Genomic DNA, 21,873 nt, shown 5'->3' with positions numbered 1-21,873 from the left:
TAATAACCTGAAGATAAGACAATAGAAACTGTTGACTGGGTTTCTGACAGCTCTGCATCATAGGACACAGAGGAAAGAGACATGGCTAACACTGAGTCATAATGGCTGGCTAAGGTTGGGTAATGAGGATCTAGTATTTTTCTATAAGAAGTGTAGATCCGAATCTGGAACATCACAAGTTATGTGAGCCATTGATGTAGTTACATCCCAGGGAGCAGAAACCACTGCAGTTAGATTGCCAGCCTCTAAGCATCACCTCTGCCAGCAGGAGACAACCAATAAGCACTGGTCATAAGTGCAGGTGGTTGTACTGAAACAAAGAAGAGCCTGCAGCCTATGGAAACACTGCCCTCCATTTTGCATGTATACTCTAGAAAAATCTCTCCCTCAGGAGAATAAGCTTGGGAGAGAAGGGATGGTGGAAGACTTGCACTACTGATGTCATTTAACCAAGAAGATGAAGTAAGATGACATCAAAGGATGGGCGGAGAAGCCAGGTGTTATTAGCATGCTTCCAGTTCACTAGCAGGAAGAAGTGCTTCTCAGGAGTGTTGCTTAGGAGACAGGATGAGTTGTATCCTTCCGTGAGGAACTTTGGAGGCAGAAGACATGAAAGGATAGAACGATTTCTAAGGATATACAATGAGTTGACTAACAGCAATGACTACATCTCAGCATCACTGTCATGTAAAAACAATCTTTCCTAAGATATGGAGAACTGAAAATCAAACACATGTCTCAATGATGGGCTTTAAATGGGGTGGGGGTTTGGCTCATCTTGACAACAGTGTAAACAGATTACTGCTCAATAATGCTGCTAGTCATTCTATCATTTTGCTTTTGTATTCAATTTATTTGCATAATTTCATCTTTTATTCCACAATATTTTATGTATGAACTGGGCCATTATGCAAGAAGGCCCATGTCACTCATCATTACCATAGCTACCTGACACATAATAACATGATAGGTGCTCTTAAGGCCTTGTGCCTCCTGGAGCCTACTGTTAGGTGTCCTTGTTAATTAGAGAGAATGGAAAGGCCTGTCTGTGTCAAATGTGTGAATTTAGATTTCCTTCACAAATTTCAGAGTGGAGTTGAGGTCTCGGCTTGATAGGAAAGCTTGCTTACCCCTGAGCATAGTGAGGAAGGTGATATCCCTCTGAAGCTGGCTGCTAAAGAGAATAAGGGCAAGTGGGAAGGCCCGGACGGGGCTGAGGGAGGGAGCACTGAGGGATGTCCACAGTCATGGACACTGGCACTTCCACTAAACACTTCACGTACTGGATGATCTACCCTAGGAAAATGTTGTTTCCTTTTGTTATCTTTGTAAAATATCAAGGGAGCCAGAATATATGAAGGAAGAAACATGCATTTGTAAATTCAGTGCACTACCTCTATACAGATTTTTACGAATTAACTCGGCCCACACACGTTCCTTAACCTGCCCTATATTGACCTCCAATGACTATGTAGTTTGCAGTAATGTGGAATGCAGCAAAGGCACCAGATGGCCTGATCCAGAGTGTTCAATGGACTCATGGTGAGTGGTTTCAGAGGTTGGCAAACATGTGCATCTCAAATTTTAAAACACCCTTGAATCAGAAACAAGAGTGAGTTTCTCAACCTGGGTTCAATAATCCTAACAATGTAGAGACCCAAACTGTCTTTCTGATGAGCTCTTTGCATGCACATGTGCCCATCACTGTCAGTGCATGCAGCCCATGCAATATGTAGGGTCACATTATTAGGATGGTGTACTGTGACCAGGAGGAGAGGGCTTCACACTTAAATGCAGGTTTCCTGTCACAATGTCCCTATTACAGGCACAGCATTCTCAGAGCCTCCCATCTAGAGAACAGATAGAGCCTTTGGTAAGCAATGAAGACAGAATACCAGAAAGAAACAGTGGGTACCATGTACCTAGAAAGTACTATAGCCGTGACTGATAAATAATGCATTTATCATATGCATATGATAAATATGCTCCCATTGTCTTCAGCACACACCACTATGCATGTTTTCATGGGCCAGCTGCCATGCAATGATAAACCCACCATTCCATTTAATACTTGTAGTGGCACTAGGAAGGAACTGAGGCACAAAAACGATGGGAAAAAAAAAAAAAACTTCCCTAGGTCATGAAAACGAAATCCGACTACCTGACTTTAAAATCATCCAGATCCAAGAACTACTTCTGTATTCCTAAACAGCTCCCTACCCTTTGTGTAGACAGTTGGAGATCAATAAATACGCTTTGAATTAAGGAAATGGTTATCATCCCCATTTACCTCCCTTAATTTGGAGTCAAAATGAGAGTGTCTGCCATAAATATGCATAAGCACAGAGGAAAAGAGCCTCATTTCTTCAGCAATCCGGCACTCACTGTAGCCTAAGTATCTTGTTCACCAAGGAGTTTTCATCAAAAGGTTAACTTTGGAGATTGTGCCTTCAGATGTTATTTCGAAGTCATGCATCTTCCCTTCCCCCTCTTTCCTGTCATGAGTAGAATGTACTCTGTGTCATTTCTTAATAAATGGTTTGCTATTAAGGCATCATTATAGTAATGCGGGCTATTGGAAGAAAGGGTTACTTCAGTGGCCAACCCTCCTGATGACCTGCTCTTCTGTACACATTAGCAGTTGGATAGGGCTGTGGTTATTGAACTTCTGCCATCCACCAGAGACAATCTGCTCGGGGTTGCATTGCTGGAAAGAGAGGACTGTGGGAAAAAAAAATTCTATCCAAAATTTTCAGGCTCCTCTGCCTGGGAGATGATGGTGCTGAGCTTACGGCTTGTTCGATAGGAGCTGGCAGGGGGCATTATCAAAATGTCTACCCGTGTGTCCAGCCTTCTGCTTGAAGGCACACTGAGGCTGCATTTCATGGGACACAATGCACATTTACAGAACCCTTTAGTACCTTAGGCATTGCTTCATACGCTTAAAAACAGTGAACGGGATGTAAAAATTTCTGCCCTTCAGGGTCTTACATTCTAGGGATCAGTCGCCGCCGCCTCAGGTCTGCATGTCCCCTTCCCCCTTCCCAACATACACAAAGGGAAATAAAGGGAATGTGGCCATAAATCCCTTCCAAAGGCCATCAGCACTCAATTTGTAGCTCATAAAATAACTATGAAAAATTAAGACATCTTTTTCTTTCAATTGTATGACCTACCAAAAATGCTCCCAGAGCATTTGGGGCTTACACCTTATACTGGGAGCTGGGGACTCCAACAATAGCACACAGTTCCATGCCAGAACAATTTCATGTTGTTTTGTATTCCATTGGCAAAGGTCCTATAAGAAAGTCCATGTCACTGCCACAAAAGGAGCGAACATGGGAAAATACTTGTTCTTCTTTCCATCAAAAGCTCAGTTGTAAGACACACAATGCTATGAAAACTGGCAAATCTGGAATCATCGTTAAAGGAAATTAACTTGGAAAGTAATTTATGGCAAGAAAATCCAACTCCTTTGTTATCTCCCTTTTACTGTAATATGTTTCCTGAACACTGCCTAAAAGAGAGGGCTTTTAGAAAGAAAAAAAAAAAGTATAGTAAAATTAACTCATTTTATCAATTTGTGTTCTCTGCCAGAGTTTCCTGACTGTGGCTATGAAGGGCTGTAAAACTGATGAATTTGCATGGAAAAAGAAACCAGTGTAAGTAATTTGTGTAAGAGGTAACACGGACATAGACTGCTATAATTCAGACGCCCTGCAGATAGCCGACTGCTGCAGTGTGCGCAGTTATGGGCAAGAAAAACGACCACGCTGCAGTCAGTCTGACTTGAATGGAAATCAATCATAAAGGTACTTTCTCTGCAGCTTCTACACCACAGTCTTCAGCAACTCCTTTGCCAAGCAGATTTCTGGTCTGTAAACCCTGTGCTGATCTCCTCTTTCTATCCCTGTTTTTAAAGGAGTGGCCAAATGCAGGCTGGAAGTAGGGTTTTTAAAACAGGAACATAAAAGGAAGGCACTGAACTAAAACATGGGTCTCCCTCGATGTGAAATGAGCTTGCCTGCTATTAAAAGATTTAAGCAATGCTTTTTCTGAAATGTAGTGCTAGGTGCCAAAAACCAACAGAATGCTTTTAACCCCACAAAAGGCAGTTGCTAGCACACACAGATCACCTCCCTCACACAGCCATGACTTACGAATACAAGAAACGTGTGTGTGTGTGTGTGTGTGTGTGTGTGAGTGTTAGTTTGACAGTGGGGAGGTTGTGCTTGAGGAAAAAGATGAATATAAGTATAGAAATTTTTATTTATGAAAGATGTCTCAATTTTTATTAAAATAGGCTGAATCTACTAATACTCTGTTCTAAACCACTCTGAATTATGAAGAATGTTTACACTTAGCAGATAACTACTAAAAGTTTAATTTCTAAGCTAGTCCTACTCAGTCACTTTTGTGTATATAGAAAGTCTTGAAGCTTGAGAAACCCAGCCATAATCTATAACCTCTATGGAGGAGAGCCATCTCCTACTTATAGATTAAATGTCTAACAAATGTTTACTGGCTGGAACTAAAATCATATGAGCATGCTAATGAAAACAGCAAAGGACTGCTTTCTGCTGATTTTTATTATGTACCAGACAGTATACATAAAATATAGAATTTTATCCTATAGTATCCCTATGGTATATATCGACATTATTCTCATTGACAAATGAGAAAATGAAGGATGATGTTTAGCAAAATGTTCAGGCACAGTACAGGGATTTGATGTCAGGTGTCTCTAGATATCAGCTAAAGGAATAGGGGAGCCACATTCCTGTTCTTGTCTTTGCTGTCTCATAGTTACGGGGGAGATGGGACTCATGAGATAGGTTGTCATCATAAGTAGCAAGGCTGCTATGTCCCCTACATTCTTCTCCAGGCCTTCAGCATAAGGAGTTATAGCTACTGCTCTGCTGGATGCAGGCCTCACACTTGGTCCAGGAGAGTGGCCATGGAGCAGCAAATGATGCTGACTGATCTCTTGCATTAGTGGCTTCTGCCTTTGGGACTGGAATTGATTTTCTGCATTTTAGAGCCTCATCTTGTCTTGGCTTTTGGTTGAAGTCAGATGCAGTACCCGTTTAGTATAAGATACAACCTCAGCCAAGGGATTCAGTCTTCTTGACAGAGGATGGATTTGATGGCATAAAAGGTCTTTTTACCACAATGATCTATAAACCATGGAAGGGCCTCTACATATAAGCTCCTTCCCCAAGAGTACACTGGCACTATCTGACCATTAGCTGTACCAACAGAGACCCTTCTTAATAAAACATTAATTACTTATCTTAACAACAACAACAACAACAATAACAACAACAACAACAACCATTTTCATCAAGAACTGCTTAATTTTTCCTCCTGCACTTATTGAGGAAACCTAGGTGTTAATTATGTACTCTATTAATCCATACTGGATGGCTCAGCATCTGATGTGTGGTGTGGCTTTGCTGAGTGCTCAGTCAGTCATCCGAGACATGCCTACAGGGCGCCACCAACAGCCTTTCCAATCCAAGAGAGTAAGCTACATTCACATATTCCAGACCAAATCCCAGTACTTTTGCATCCTTATCGTGGGGCAAAAAGTAGTTCTATCAGGCATTTGGAAATAACAAGAAGGCCTTTTAGCTCCCCAATATTACTCACTGGAGATTATCTGTTCTTAAAGGTGAGGCTTATGAGCAAATATTTAGTAGAATATATTATCAGTAGCGATTTCTTGAATTTTTGCTCATAAACAGAAACATATCTTTAAAAACTGTAGAAATATGTATTATTTAAAATGCTGATATGGTTAACCTATTCATGGCTGAACATTTAATGTTGGAACAAAGCAGTGTCAGAATAATAGGATTATGTCCTATTATTCATTAAATTCCCACCAGCTACCCAAAACGTTGCCAGAAATGTAGGATTTGGCTAAAATCACGAGGAACCAGAATTTTCTAGATAGATGAGTAAGAACAGTACTAGTATGTTTATTCTGTCACAGCTGTTCCCTGAAGGGACCACTGTAATGGCTGTAATAAACCAAATTTTAGAACACAATCCTAAAATTGGTCATTCGTAATTATACACATGTGAATATTTTTAAATAAATTGGCTGATAGCAGTCAGCTCCAGGATCAGCTCAAGAACACACAGTAGATGATCAAGGGCGAAGGCTTAAAGTCATGATCCTGGTAATTACCATTATTGAGCTCTCACTAATCCAACACGAGGTGTCCTGTTAGTCTACCTCTATGTTCTTGAGAGGTCTCCCCAGTTTAGCACTCAGATTTATGCTCAACCTGTAGCTAGGACTTACTTTAAATATTTTGTATTAAATAAATAGTTCTAACCTATGAAGGAAACACAGGCAAGAGACATTACAAATATTGACCAAAGTCCTAAAGCTATTAAATTTCAAACGTTCACCCCTATTATAAATCCTGAACTACTTCATGGCCTTCTACAGGTGTGTGTGTGCTTGATAGTTTATGTTAAACACACACTATGTAGGCGGAAGTTACTTAGAAAAGATTAGCAGTAGATGGACCTAGAAACAGAGACCATGACAAGTTAGTATGTACATCAAGATATAATGTATGTTTCTTTTTCCAAGGTCCAGTGTCTATCATAAGAGTGCTCAGAGTCTGGTAAATCTAGCAGACCCTTCAGTTGAGGATAGAGATAAAGGGCCCAAATCCAGCCATGAGCAGCTCTAACCAGAACTGGCAGGAGTCTGTATATAACAAAGAACACAGAGCACTCACGTGTCAAAAGCATACTCCTGTGTCCTAGGTGTAACCTGCACAGTAGCTCATACACACTAGTCAGGGCATATATTCAACACAGGGCACACACATGTCTCATGGTAGGGTGGGCCCAGCTGTGGATAAAGTAGCCTGGGGGTGGGGCCTCCTCTTAGTAGCTCATCCTCTTTTGGTTAGTGAGGAAGGGATAGAAATCATGGTTAGTCACCCGTATGTGAATGGGGTTCCAGAGAAATGATAGAAAATCTTAGTGCAGTTGGTCTGTCCCATTTGCTTCCTGCTTTACTATTTAAACACTCACCCCAAATGAGTCAAGGAAATAAAAACTGTATGACAAAGCATTCTTTGGAAATAATTCAACTTCAACATTTATTTTAAAATTGTATTGAATTGTACTGGGAGGAAATCTGTTAGTTAAGCCAGATAGACCAATTTTTTTTTTTCTTTTCGAAGAGTGTGGCAACATTTATTATTTCCTCTCTGTGTGGGGGCTTGATTAAAACTAGAAAATGAAACATATCCCATGGTGTAATACATTTAGAATGAAATGGCTTAGACTTGAAAAAAACCTTAAGGGACTGATTAGAATTTTCTATTATATAGCTTACTTAACAGATTTTCTTTAAAAGCTGCATTTTGCACATAGAGATGATTTTTTTTAAAAGGCCATCCAACCTATTGTCTACTACACACCATACCTTCCTTCCAGAGGGGTTGATTCTGGCTTCTACGCATAAGATGTGTGATGTTCATTTTAAAATTACTAGTAGAGCCTGCTATTGACCATCTAATTATGCCGAGTTCCATTTATAAACATAGCTAACCACTAAGTTTATGGAGACTTTTTGTGCTGCTTTAATAGGATATTGATCGAGAGCATAGTTTGAGTGGCCTGCCATTGAATTGTGTAATGCCAAACAAAGGCAAGGTCACAGTGACGGTCTGGGCTGGAGCTGCAGTGCACTTTTTATCATTGTCTTTTTGTTTCTTCCTTTAATGCTGAAGTCCAAATGATTTCTTCCTTAAGAGTATAAATTGTATAAAAAATTAATGTCTGTACCATGGTCATTGTTTCTGTGTGTGTTAACAGAGGAGAGAGCCAGCAGGCTGCCTGCTCAGACTAGGAAGTTTTTAAGCCATCCTCCTCCAAAAGAGGCAGAAAGAACTGCTACTATTTAAATGGTAACCTTCAAAAGATGGGGCACCGGGACTTCTCATCTGAGGCCCACTTCTTCATTAGCCTTTCCAGGTAAGGATAATTTGTATTTTCAAGTTTGAGCTTATCCCTACCAATGTCTCATGTTCTTACTGTGCCTCTTAGCTGAGTTAATTCTGTCCCAGAACTTCTGAAAGTCAGATTAGACTTGATTCATTGGTTCTTACAAAACTGCTGCTCTAAAACCTATGTCCCTGGGTATGGGCATTGGAAGCCATACCAAGGACTTGAAAAAGAAATTTAAAATAAACTGCTTTCGGAACTCCCGCGATGATTCCTGTGTGAGAATCTCAGCAGTGCACATTCCCAAGGCAGGAAACAGCCGCTAGGGTGCCACCTCATGCCAGGCTGAGGCACAGGCTCTGTTCCATTCACTACCACTCTCCATTGACAAACAACTCAGGAACCCTGAAGTCCATCGGGTAGCCAGGCTTTGTGGCAGAGCCAGGGCAATTCATCTGCTGACTTTAATAGATTCTGCAGCCATGTAGCAGGAACCAGAGAACAGGCTGAGTAGCTGAGAGCGGTTTTCACACCCAAAGACTCTAAGGCCAGCCACAGTGTACTGAGAATCCTGGCTTTGCAGAATTCCAGGGCTGTGAAGTCATCCTGAGCCACGAAGTTTACTTAACCCTTGCAGCCAGTTTGGGTGTACAAACCACGCTGGCAATGAGAACAGGCCAGGGCAGAGGCACAATGGGTTGTGTGTGTATCTGTGGTTTTTACTCTTTCCCACTGAGGCCTTTAAGGTTTCAGAATCTCTCCAGCAACTTCAAGGAAAACAGTCAGCACTTTAGAAGGAAATGAGCAGGAGTGGAGTTTGGGGTAGAACTTTCTGAGTTCACACCAGGAGGGACATTTGGCAGCCTCGGAGCACATACTTTGAGGAAATGTTGGCACAAAATAAACAAGAGTGGGTTTGACAGAGAGCCCTTGAAGCAGCGACATTCAGCAGCCAGCAGAATGGGCTCTCCTTGGCAGCTCAGGGGAGGGGCCTATCTGGAAATGCCTGTAGAGGGCTTTGTGTAATAAAGCACCATCTCAACAGATGGCTCCTGTCTCCTCCTTCATGGGATTATGCTAAAACAACCTCAGTGATTCGGAACCACAGTCGCTCCTGGGAGCCTCTCCCCTGTACTGAATTCTTTCTCTCTGGCCCAGCGTGCAGTGGTCTGTGTTTTCTCCCTCTTGTGGAACAAGGTAATAAATAACTAGAAGTGCTTTCAGATGGTCCTGCCACGTGTGGAGACGGGCCACAGAACAAATCCATACTCTCAGCTCCAGTGTTTCTGTTGCTACAATTCACAAACATTAGATGATCAAGGCAAAAATTAAAGGGTGCTGGCGGGAGGCAAGGGTGAAGGAGTTCATGGCTTCCTGCAGCTCTCCTGGGCCAGTCGGAGTCCTGAGTCCAGCAGATCCTAACTGTCCAGGCATTTATTGTCAAGTAGCCTGGCTGTCTAGTCTAACTCTCACCTAGGAATTTGTGAGGCTGAGTTTCTCTGTCATTGCCACCTTGGAGGTGGCACTATCCCAGGCAACAACATCAGCATAGTTATTTCAGTGACTCTTTATTTGCAAATACTGAAATAGCTCTCTCTACTCTATTACAGTTAGAACCTCACCGGAATCCTGGGGGAAGTAAATATTTTTACTATCACATGTAGAAGGCTAACACTATATATCTGATAAGAGAAACAGTTTAAGAAAAGGGTATCGTTTCTGAGTAATCCGAAGTCTCCACATTGTATGAGGTCACAACTAGTGATTGTGATGAGGTTGATGAACAGGTCAGGCTAGGACACCAAGGGACAGATTCAGAGGGAATAAGAAAGCCTGATATTAGGGCCAGTAAAATACCTACATGAGAGACAAAACAACAGAGAGATCCAAGAGGTATGTTTGTGTGTGTGTTTGTGTGTGGTATGTATGTGTGTGTAGTTTGAGTAGGCAGAGAGCATAGTGCTTCCACGGCCGTGAGATGACTCTGCTTGATATATAATAGTAGACATGTGCCCTTACACATTTGTGAAGACACTTAGAATAAGTAACAGGAACAAAAGCACAAGAGGAAACCCTAATGCAAATGATCGACGTTTAATAAATAACTGTGTCAATACTGGCTCACCAATAGTAGCATACTACCCACAGTTATTAACTGGGGAGTGGTGAGAGATGGGGCATAAGAGACTCTGTGTTTTGCTATCTGAAAACTATAAACCTAAAAAACTGCTCTGATATATGACTTTTTTCCAGGACTGTTGATGTAGCTAATTGGTATGGGATTTATCTAGCATGTTAGACCTGGGTTCGATATACAGCACTGTCAGAATTAAAAATATCAAGTCTACTAATTGAGAACAAAGTCACACTGAAAATGAATCTAGGGAAAATATAATTGCGTATTTTACTTGTTCCATTTTACATTTTAGCAATCCTTCAAAACATGTATTATAAAGTAAAGATACATCAGCCTACAAGAAATGATTAACCAACAAAGAACCCACTGGCCTATTTTACTATATGATAGAGTTATAGAAGCAATCACAACAAAGACCTGAGAAGCAAGATGCTCAATGTCTTTGAGTTCCACAGCATCCTTCATCTCTGAAAAGGGACACTAGCCCAGCCACAGGAGTGCCAAGCAGTGACCACATGTCTAGCACAAAGTACAAGATGTACACTTGGTAAATTCTCACTCACATAATTTTTAATATTCAAATTGAACCTGTAGGGCAAATACCCTGGGTCTTAGTCATACATTGCCATTTAGCTTATTTCTGTTTAAAGGATGCAGAATGTTCCTCATCCCGATTTATCTGCAAATAAATTCCCATACAGTCCTAAAGCAGAGGCTTAGCTCTCACAGGAAGAGAAGGGGCAACACAGTTCTGTGAAGAATGAACATAGACTCAACTTCTTTATGCAGTTTGGATGGTATGCTTTGCTGGGTGTTTCCTGTCAACCTGACACAAACTATGAAGCTGGAAGCTATGAAGCAGAAGAGCTGCCTCCATTCGATTGGCCTGTGGGCATGTCTGTAGGGCATTTTATTGAATAATGATTGATGTGGGCAGGCCACACCCAGCATGAGAGGTGTCAATCACTCCTGGGTAAGTATTCAGTAAGTAGCACTCCTTTGTAGTCTCTGCTTCAGTTCCTGCTTTGGCTTCTTTTGATGATAGCATGTGACCTGTAAGCTAATAAACCCTTTCCTCTCTTAAGTTGTTCTTGGTCAGTGCTTCATCACAGGAACAGAGACCTAACTAGGGCATACGCCTTTGAGAAAGGCTTTCGGGTTGAGGGACAGAGCTTGGGAATCCCTATTGTAGCAGCCAAGGCAATCTATAAAATATAGCTTGACAAACTTAGATTAAAGATCTACAAGGAAGAGAGGGTCTCTGGCCTGTAGCTGACCGGTTTGGCCTGAAGCCATGGTTAAGCTGATACAGTAAGGTCCTGCTCTTACCAAACAGTTGCAGTCAGCACAAGGCCATGTGTGAACGAGTCCTGGAGTGATGGCACAGCAGTGTGCAGAATCAGAAAGCATTGAGAAGCTGAAGGATGCTCACAATGCTAGGCCATTGCTAACCAGCCCCCTACACAGGCACAGGAAACAATCCGAGACACTCTGCAATCTTAGCCCCAAGGGTAGGCATCCCTTCTGGCAGTCTTGAAGGAACATATAGAATTCACTTGGCAATCATGCTGCCTTAGGCTGAGTGGAGGTCTAATCAATCTTAGATATAAGACCTGAAAGGAAAATGAGGGAAGGGAGGAAGGGCAAGAGGCCAGGGATGGTTCTGAGCTGTCTGGCCTCTTACAAGCCCCAGACCTTGGAACTCTGCTGGTAATGAAGACTAATGCAAGCATTTGAGTGGCCAAGGCAGAACGAAACGGACTAGAGCTCTAATCTTAGAGTAAAAAGGATTTCTTTTTTAATCAAGGTTATGCTTGGATCTCAATAAAGCCTCAATAAATATACTTCCCTCTAATGCCTCTATGACTGATACACTTTGATAAGACATACTCTTTACATGCTATTATTAGTAAGCTAATAAGAAAAATATAGAATATTGATTACCTTCAGTACATATGCATTGCTATCTGTCTATGGCCAGTAACTGGCTAACCCACCATGCACTAACCAGGGAGGCACATGTCTTCTTGTTCAATAAAGTCATCTAGTTTCCCCTCAGCTAGTACTTTGGGACACCCTTCATAATACAGCCAAATTATCCCCACTGTAGGCTATCACCTGCTACTTCTATTGCTTCCCCATGAAGATTCTGCCACTACTAGCTAGGAGTACCTCATCACCACTACTAGCCTCCCTGACTGTCAGAATTCTAACATGCACAGGTGCCTTCCCACCACTTAACCTGCCTGGTCTTAAACAGAAGATTTTCTCTGACTCCCCTAAGTTAGCCTCAGAGTATAGATTGTGCAACTTAGAGTACAGGTAAGACACACCAAGGAACAACATCAACAGATGATGCTCCTTCCTCCAAGGCCCAGCACAGTGCTTAGCAAACGGTAAATCTTCAAGAACACCGGGATTTTCCTCTAGTCTCATATTGTATCCCAGTTTTTGGATGCTAAAGATTCTTCCAGCCTGTGATGACCAAAACAAGATCTGAAAGAATCCAGGCTTTGAAGACCAGGCTAGCTTGACTTTTGTGGCATCTCACAGACAAGCCTATAATACATACAATAAGGGCTACAAATTCCATGTCATTCTGTTAAGAACCTGATGCTACTTGAAAGGCATATTTAGCAATATAAGTTTACCTACCTTTAGGCAGATAAAAGTATAAAATTTTAATATTTGATATTTAATTTCACTGTTAAATTGAGACTAAGAGCAGGTAGTCACTGTAGGGATGCTTTTAAAACAGACATTCTGGAAGGAGGGCAACCGTTTGTGTGAGGTGTGGGGGCTGTCGGGGAGAAGAGACAGAGAGACATAGACAGCCGGACTCCCATGCTTTTTGTACTGTTTGGGTTAGGCCATAACAAACATACAATCAATGGGCCTTTGATCAACATAACTGGGCGGTGGCACGAACTCTTCCATCACCGCTGCAGTTGTTATCGACAGGCTGGTAATGACCATGCTGTAATATGCCACTCATTCTGAGAGCATTAGCATCGCTTAAAGGTCAGAAACAAAGTCTCTGAAATGCAGAATTCCTCAGGAACCAGAGGGAAGACTCACGATCTTCTAAACTCAAGTTCACACTATGCACCTAGGACTGCATGGGACAGTCAGCATTGGTCCTTACCGTAATGCCTCACATTAAAATTCTTAATTATTCCTAACCTAGAAATACTGGCTTTTACACAAACTAGTTGGTATAGTTCCTCTAAGGAGAACAGAAAGGGTGCTGTGAAAGTGTTAAAGCCCTGTGAGAATAAACATCAACTGAAGGCAAATTTGGACTGAATCAGAGCAAAACCATACTTACTTTGTGACACTCTTACTAGCTCAGTCACACTGAAAACACCTGATGTGACAAAGCTGTCCTGGAAGCCCAAATGTCCTGTGGAAACAAAAACAGAAGAAAGCCAACTGTCATAAAGAGAAAACTTAAAACAACACAAGAATACTCGTCCAGCTAAGATGGAGCATGTGAGGCCTAAGCACACACCCGGTTGCCTCTGTGCTCCTGTTTGGGGGGTGGGGTACAGTCATTTGGTAACAGACACAGCTTTTGGGTTGGGTCTGAAGTTGTGGAGAAGCTTTGATGTAAAAACCAGGTGATTTCCCCCCTTTTGGAGATGGTTTTAAAAAATTCAACAGGAAGTCTGAAACAAAAGACAATGAAAAAAGAAAGAAAGAAGATAGGAGATGAGATGAGAGGAGAGGAGAGGAGAGGAGAGGAGAGAGAGGAGAAGAGAAAAGGAGGTGTAGACCCAGAATCCTTGGGAATCAATCAGGATAGCCAAACTCCATAATGCTTTGACACATTCACCACAGAAATGTCTGGTCAGGGTTAGCCACCTGTTCATTTAAATCTAATGAGGTTTGAACATACCCCCTGCTTTTCTAGAGACCCTACAGAGGAAACTTCGGAAAAGCCAAACAGGAAAAACAAAATTCAGTTTTTGAAATGTGGAAACAAATTATTTTGAGTACAAACACAAAATTGTATTTGTTTAGAGAAAAGTAGTTTTTGGGCTGGCAGATTTTTTTTTTTTTTATGAAATGTATAAGTAGTTCAAAGTTGTTTCATCTTTGAATTTTATGTTTGCTTCATTCTAGTGGAATATAATGGCTTTTCTCTAAAATATCTGATTTTGTATCTATGCAGAAGCATAGTACAACTTCACGATGCGCTCAGAAACCAGCCTTCAAAGGCAAGCTATGCACAGTCTAAGGCACGTTCCATTCTTGCACCTCTAGCTTTGATTCTATATATCCCACAAGGCATATTCTACTGCTGAGATTTGCCTGTGAAGCCAGCTTAATCTTTACCTGCCTTAAAGTGTGACGCACAGGAGCAAGTGTTAGCTGCAGAGATTTTTTTTTTTAAATTGTTCTTTGCAATGAGACACAAACCTTAGGAAATTAGGCAGAAGAAAAGGTAAATCTGAATGTACAGCAACCCATAAGTGGGATGTACATGCTTCAGAGAATCCATATTTTCATTCATTGTTGAGGGGCAGGAGATGGATGTACAAAGCATACACACCAGAAAACTTACTAGAGGCCATGTATAGAAACATACAGAAGTAGCTATGTTTTAGAGGGCCACTTGCGCTCTATGAGTTCTTTTGATTACAAAACAGTTTTGAATAAAGAAATAATTTTTCCTGAGCTTTAAATTTTTCGGTTAACTCTGATATAGCATACAATATCTATAGTACTAAAAGTAGTTCTAAATATTAGGATACATAGCAACTGTAACCTGCTGTTTAAAATGAAACAGTAAAGGTTCACCTTAAAAGTTCTTAAGGACTTTTAGTTACTAAAGCAACTCACAGTTGGGCATATATCTAGGGGCTCTTGTCTAGTAAGTGCTGGAGGTTCTGTCTCTTGGATTAAAGAACTGAGAAGCAAAAACTTGAGCAAATAAATAAAAAATTCCCTTAAAGAGGTCGTGTCAAAACAGATCATAACATTTCTATTTTACTGGGCACCATTAAGATTGCATTTATCCCACAGACCATAACAAAGGAAATCCGGCCTCAGTGCACACGAGTGTGGGCTCAGTGCACACACCAGCCAGAAAACTGAAGCGGAGTGGAGAGTGCAGCTTTTGAGCATCTCTCTTTGTCCACAAGTTATCTGCTGACACTTGCTCTAATACCAAACTCCAAAAGGCCATATTTTAAGAAAAGACTCAGAATTTATGAATGGAGTAAATATAAACATAGGCTTTAATTCTGCTACCCCAAAGTGAGTCTATCTGGGTGACTAGTGTTGGGGGAGTGCGACCTTTGTTGTCCTTATCTGAGCAAATGAATTTGTGGAAAATAGATTCACCACTGGGATTTCTACACCTCAAAGTAGCTAGGGAATATCTGTGAATAAACAGATAAGTGAAGTTTTCAGCCAAGGATGCTCAAATTGCTTCCTTCTGCTAAGGTCCTTCCTGGGTTCCAAGTGTTTAAAGTAAGCATCTACTGGACATTTGATCCAGACATCACATAGGTAGCTTCAGATCCAATACATTCAAAGTATTCATCTTTCTATGTTTCGGTGCCATCCTTACTCTGGCTTTATCCAGTTACCTAATCCCATGTGTCCACACACTGATTCAGCCTCCGATCTACATTGTTCCACTATGCATGTTTCCATGTTCCCGTGATCGAGGGCATTCGATCCCCAATTCTCACCACCATCACAGACAGTCTTCAAACCATCTATTGTCTACTATCATTTTATTCACTTTGCTATTCTCAAGAATCCACAGGAACCCTCTCAATGTCAGGCAGATCTGACCATTCACCCTCTTAAGACATATTTACTTAGTGCCTAGCATGTGCCAGGTGCTGTGCTGGATCTGTGGTCCCTAATTTCAGAGAATTTGCAGTTTAGCCATAGAGACAGCTATAACCATTTAACACAGATTAGTAGAAAGAAAGCATGAACAGTCTAAGTGACAGGAAGAGAACTCACAGCAAGAGCATTAGGAAGGACGGTGAGGGAGAATCTCTCCTAAGAGATGCTGTCTGAAGCATATTGAGAAGACAACTGGGACAGAAAGCAGATGAGCTCTTTGGCAGATGAGCAAAGGTTTTGAGGCAGGAGGGTGGCAGGTGCAAGAGACGATGAGATACATCCGATGTATTCAGCACACACTGGCCTATCAGGAACCTTGCAAGAGTCCCACATGTGGGTAGCACCGACTCCTCTTGTGGGTTTGTCAGTCTTCACCTATCCCTCAGGACCAAGTTCTCCCAATACCTCTACCAAAATCTGCCCTAACTGACCTCACGTCTGCAAGGACTCCTTTCACTGTTTTCAGCACTGACCCAATGTGCTGTGCAGGGCTCTAACACAGTAGCTGGCACACAAGATGGTGAGCCCCCTTTGCTCATGTTGAGCAGACCCCCTTTTGAGCTGGCAGAGTCTACTCTGTACCATTGTTGCTCTGGCTCAAGGGAAGGTACTTGGCAGGCGTGAAGTACTCCAGAGAGACCCTGAGTGAACAGAACTCAAACCGGCCTCGTTTTTTAAAAATAAAAACAGTTACAGAATGTGTTTGTTTCCTCAAATGTTTTGTAGTAAGGTTGAAATAAACCAAGCCCTAGAAACTAAATCATCCAAAGAAAGCCAAGCCGTTCACATTTATCCCTTCCAAATAGAACAGGACCAGCACAGGAAAAAAAATGCATGTGGCTTCTGATAGAGGGGGTACCATTGGTCTCTCTGTTAAGAAATGCTTCGGTATGTGTCAGGGTTTTCATTCTGGTCCACTGTCTGGGACACTAAACAAAAAGTAGAGTCAAAGAGTGGAATTGTTCCACAGACACTGACACTGGCCCCCAAGAAATCCAGTCTCAGACTTAAACAAGGATTGTGACGGCTGAGACCATCACTACAAAGATAATTCACCCTTCTATCAGCAGCCTCTGTCTCCGGGTGAAGCGGAAAGTAAGTGTGTGAATAAATGCCTGAAAGTTAGGCTATGAAAACAAAGAGCATTGAATATTTCTCAAGCACTTGTGGTAGCCACTCTTCCCAGCATAACTGAATTGTCAGATGGATTTTATTTATAATTTGTCCCTGACAGACATAAGGGTTGGGCAAATACTGTTAAGTGACAGTGATAAGACAGGAAGCCTCTGGAGTGATGGAAGAAGCGAGATGGTGGAATAGTTACCACGAAACCCAAGAAGCTTAATCTCTCATTCCCACACACACCGAGTCATAGAGATCTCTTGGAAGGGAATGTGCTCGTTGCTCACATTTATTGCAAGAAGAAGAAGAGGTAGAAACAAAAAACAGAGCTAAGTCTTAGTGGTTTGAAATTCAGATGTTATTAACACTGAAGATCTCTGTAAACTCTGCAACTGAGTAAGTTCAGTAACCTCTGGAAAGGCTTTGGGGTTTCCATTTTGAACAGGGCCTCTTAGAAATGACTGAAAAATGCAGACCCCTGTCAAGTACACCTGAGATGTATGCAGCAGTAGACTGCTAAGTGATCTGACTCAAAGTTCTGAACCGAGTTCAGAACTGTGTAGGAGACTCGAATAAGAGCGGGTCTCTCTTCTTTTTTATATAAGATGGCTAAAGAGTTCCTGTACTTCTGTTCAGTGAATTCCCAAGTAGAGCATAGGTTTCATATACCTGGGAGTCAGCCATTCTCAGTGTGAGGGGAGGAGCCTTTCTGGAGAGGCTGAATGTAAAGAGAAATTCTTTCATGACTTCTTAGAAGTAATGGTCCTTTTATCTCAATAATGTTAGCAATTATTTCAGAAAATACCATTCTCTGGAAACCAAATCTCATTTTATGAGAGGACTGAACATCTACCTACCTTTGAATGCTAAGGCAGGGCAGGAAAAGCTAGATTTGCTGAGGTGTGGCAACCCTGCTGAATGGCCCAGAGGTTGGGGAAGAGAGCCAGGGACATGTCCTTTAGAGGGCTGCCCATCAGAGAAAGCTGGCTGTCTCCAGACAGGGAAGTGTGCATCCAAGGAGGATGCAGTTAAGACTGATATGAGACTAGGCGTTTCTCAGGTTCAGATACCAAGGTCCTCCCTGAGCTGAATTATTAGATCTCATCTAGTTATAGATGTAAGTTGACTGCAGTGCACAGACAACTTCATTAGACGATGATTTCCATTTTTTCCTCTTCTTAGTAATTGAGTCTCCACATTAGTTAATCAGAGGCTGAGAAAGGAGCCTTTCTGGGCCCTGTTCCCCAGCCTCTGAGTAAGGAGGAAGAGGGTCCTTTATTTTCACCTCATCCTTACTCCAGCAGGAGTCTGGGTGTCTTGGGATGTGCTGCCACTGTACTAGTTTTTCAGATGCCACTAGTTCTGTAAAGAAACCTCCTCACTGGGGTTTACTTCCTCCTTCTGATCACTTAACAAGCCTACAAGTGCTTGCGGGATACTCCTGTAAAAGTAAGTATTTCATATGTGCTCAATAAATAAGGCAGTTAAACCTGACTTTGGCCAAAAGGCCAAAATCAATAAGGTAAAGTTATAAAGGATTTTTATTCCATTTGTCTTATGTCACTAGCCACCCACTTCCTTGACATCGTCTCTGACCTCTGTCAATAAACCAGGAGGTCATTGTTGTAGCTTATGAACTTAGATTGTCAGAGGGCTCAGCACAACCCCCTTCTGTGTGCTATTCGTTCAATGACTTAGATAACTTTATTTAGTGGGCTTCTATTGCAGCATGTAAGTGACTATGTTATTATTGACATAGCAATAGCTACTTCTATACTCAATTTGGGTATCTCAGAAAACAGGTCTTTAAGACATTAAATGGGGATGTTTACTTCTATAGGCTCAAATACGGCCAAATTCTAACTTTAGCATAATGTATGCCTTATATTTTATATGATAAGTTGTATGATAACTAAAGTATTTGCCATTCATTGGAGAAATTTGTGATATTTCTGGTTTCTGGAACAATTCCTTGTAATAAAAATGTGAAGAATTCACATATCTATTTGTAGAGACACAGAAATGATGTAACACATTATTTTCTTTCTTTCTTCCTTTCTTTCTTCCTTTCTGTTTTTTTTTCTTTTTTTGGTTTTTGCTTTTTTAGTTGTTTTATTTGTTTGTTTTTGTTTTTGTTTTTTTGAGTTTTTGAGTTTTTGAGATAGGGTTTCTCTGTGTAGCCCTGGCTGTCCTGTAACTCACTCTGTAGGCCAGGCTGGCCTCGAACTCAGAAATCCACCTGCCTCTGCCTCCCAAGTGATGGGCTTAAAGGCGTGTGCCACCACTGCCCAGCTACACATTATTTTCTATTGAAAGTAACCTCGTTGAAACAAACGAAAGCTTATTCTATTTGCTATAGTAACTTTGTATTGCAAAACAAGGGTCCTTCCTGAGGAATATTTCTGTAGTCTCTCTGTGGGTAGTACTGAATTTCATCAAAAGCATAATCTGTCTAGTATTGGCTTTGCTTGGTACTTTGTTGGAGACTAATTTTAAGATATTTAATTCCTATTGCAACTGTATGGTTGGCAATATTATGATTTTTATAGAAGTAAAAGCTGAAAATTTGAGGTACTCAGAGATTTTTCTAAGACCATTCAGATGGTGGGAGAATCAGATGTGCACTGCTAATTTTCTCTATGTAATATTTTATTTTTTAATCTATCACAAGTAACATGTTTACTAATTTATGTATTATATATCATATCATTTAGTAAACTAAATTTGATTGGCTGGCAATTTCAGATAGACTTTATTGTCTGAATTCAAGGACTATATTTACTAGCAAAACATCTAAAATTCAGAGTAATTTTTTAACTTATTGGTACGTTTGTGAATATTTGATGTATGACATCGTGGATGACCCTAGAAACAGAAGGAAACACCAAAGCCAAGTGGAGTGACCAATACTATGTTTTGACAAAGATATTTAGATTTATAAAAGTCAAGTGCTTTTTAAACAATCCATTAAGTATGTGTTTCTTCCTCTTAAGTTTCCGAACACCTCAAGTTTGCCATTTTGTAAAGGCAGAATTTTGTTTGTAGTTTTTGTTTGGTTGTTTTTATGATAGTAAATTAACTTCCCTGTCCTCCTTAAATATTTAGACCACAACATAAATGGATGGTTTGTAACTGAAGACTTGTTTAAGAATAGAGAGATGTTAATGTTTGGAATTATGTTTTTAAATATGCCACTGAAATATAAACAAGTGGAGAACAATTTACATCAACTAAGTCATTATTGTTAGCAAAGAGCGAGCAATAGTTCACATATTTGATTTTTTAAAAAAATTAATTTTGATGGGTTTCAGTTTATTTTGAAATTAACCTAGTTTTGAAGTAAAAGGGGGAATTGGACCAAACTTACTGCTTTCATGTTCTAAATCAAAACTGTCTCCACACACGGACAGTAACAACTGGTAATTGACAAATGGCTGGAACTATTTGTAATAACTTCAGCCTCTACTATGAACCCTTGCATATATTAGGGAAAAATAAGGAAATTTATTCCCTGAATACATTCGAAACTGATTATCTTAAGTGAAACAGACATGGAACTGGATCACCCCAGGGCTACCCTGGTTCATGAGTCTAAAACAGCAGAAAACCTTCATGGCCCATCACCCTGCCTTTCCTTTTTGGGTCTAATTCATGTGGCTCTGAAACCATTAACGGAGCTCAGCTTACTAAACCAGCATAAGACACAGGCAATGACAGGGAGAGACGGTGACCAGCAGCTATGTGCCAATTTTAAGACACTTAGAACTGATTTTGGTTCACTAAGCATGGATAGAAAATCATTGATGAACTGAAGCAATACATTGTTAAAAAATGCTTTCAATTACGTTTCCAAGGCTACAGAGAAAAATAATCTAAAGAGATATTTTAAACATAGGGATATGTAGTTTTCCAAATACCGTAACATCAGCTGATATTTAAGATCACAAAGAGTTTCCTCTGTCTGTGCACTTTGCTTTGTACAATTCTTGCAAGAATTACACTATCCCTAATGCCATAATTTGTGGTGCTTATTCAATCATAGAGTCTATATTATATATTTCTGCAGGAACCATTGCAGGTTACACATCATGCAGGCCACGATACTTTGGATTCGCTGGCCTAGCACAAACATGAAGTATTTTAGAGGTACTAGATAACTCCTTGTGAAATATAACAGAATGAATTAGACTGTTCAGGCCACACCGGGTAAGTACAATGAAGGAACACTTTTTAAGACTTTAAAGTCATGTAATACAATTCTAGGCTGGATTCTTCTTGTTAAAGAGAAGTAGCATGGGAGTGATTGGAAGAGAAAAGAGCCAATATTTGACAACAGAAATCAGCATAACCTTTTAACTGCAGCAGCCATGGGTGACTGCCCTTCGACCTTGGAAGATTATGTGGGATTTCAATGACAACAGCTGGAAGTGAGCATGTGTGAATAGGGCACAGATCTGAGGCCCACTACAAAAGGCCGGCACAGTCTGGGCCCAGATCACAGCGCTGATTAGAAATTGTTTCCTGGTCCTGGCTTAATAGAGTGTGCAATCAAGAAAGTTGGGAAGGTTTTTTGTTTTTTGTTTTGGTTTTCTTAACTTTTTTTTTTTCGAAGCAAGGAATCATGGCTGGATTTCTTCACCCCTCCCTCCCCAACCCTACACCATTTTTTTTCCCAGCTCTTTATTTGAGATTCTCATAGGAAATAGGACCACAAAGACATGGTAAAACTTTTTTTTTCTTTGCATGTTGTTTTTCAAAGACAACAA

The 21,873-nt window shown here is 40.8% G+C and overlaps 1 protein-coding gene across 11 annotated transcripts in view; it reads right to left on the bottom strand.

The window, feature by feature from the left end:
* Nfia (nuclear factor I A) overlaps window positions 1-21,873 on the bottom strand; it is a 532,531-nt gene that overhangs the window by 101,547 nt on the left and 409,111 nt on the right. For all 11 annotated transcript variants that reach the window (XM_031377888.1, XM_031377890.1, XM_031377889.1 and 8 more), the window contains exon 4: window positions 13,446-13,520. In XM_031377888.1, the coding sequence (XP_031233748.1) occupies window positions 13,446-13,520 (75 nt within the window). The remainder of the gene's footprint in view (window positions 1-13,445; window positions 13,521-21,873) is intronic.

Source organism: Mastomys coucha, unplaced genomic scaffold (genome assembly GCF_008632895.1).
Source record: "Mastomys coucha isolate ucsf_1 unplaced genomic scaffold, UCSF_Mcou_1 pScaffold18, whole genome shotgun sequence".
NCBI lineage: Eukaryota > Metazoa > Chordata > Mammalia > Rodentia > Muridae > Mastomys > Mastomys coucha.
The sequence above is the reverse complement of the archived record's forward strand: the minus strand, read 5'-3'. Positions and strand labels throughout refer to the sequence as shown.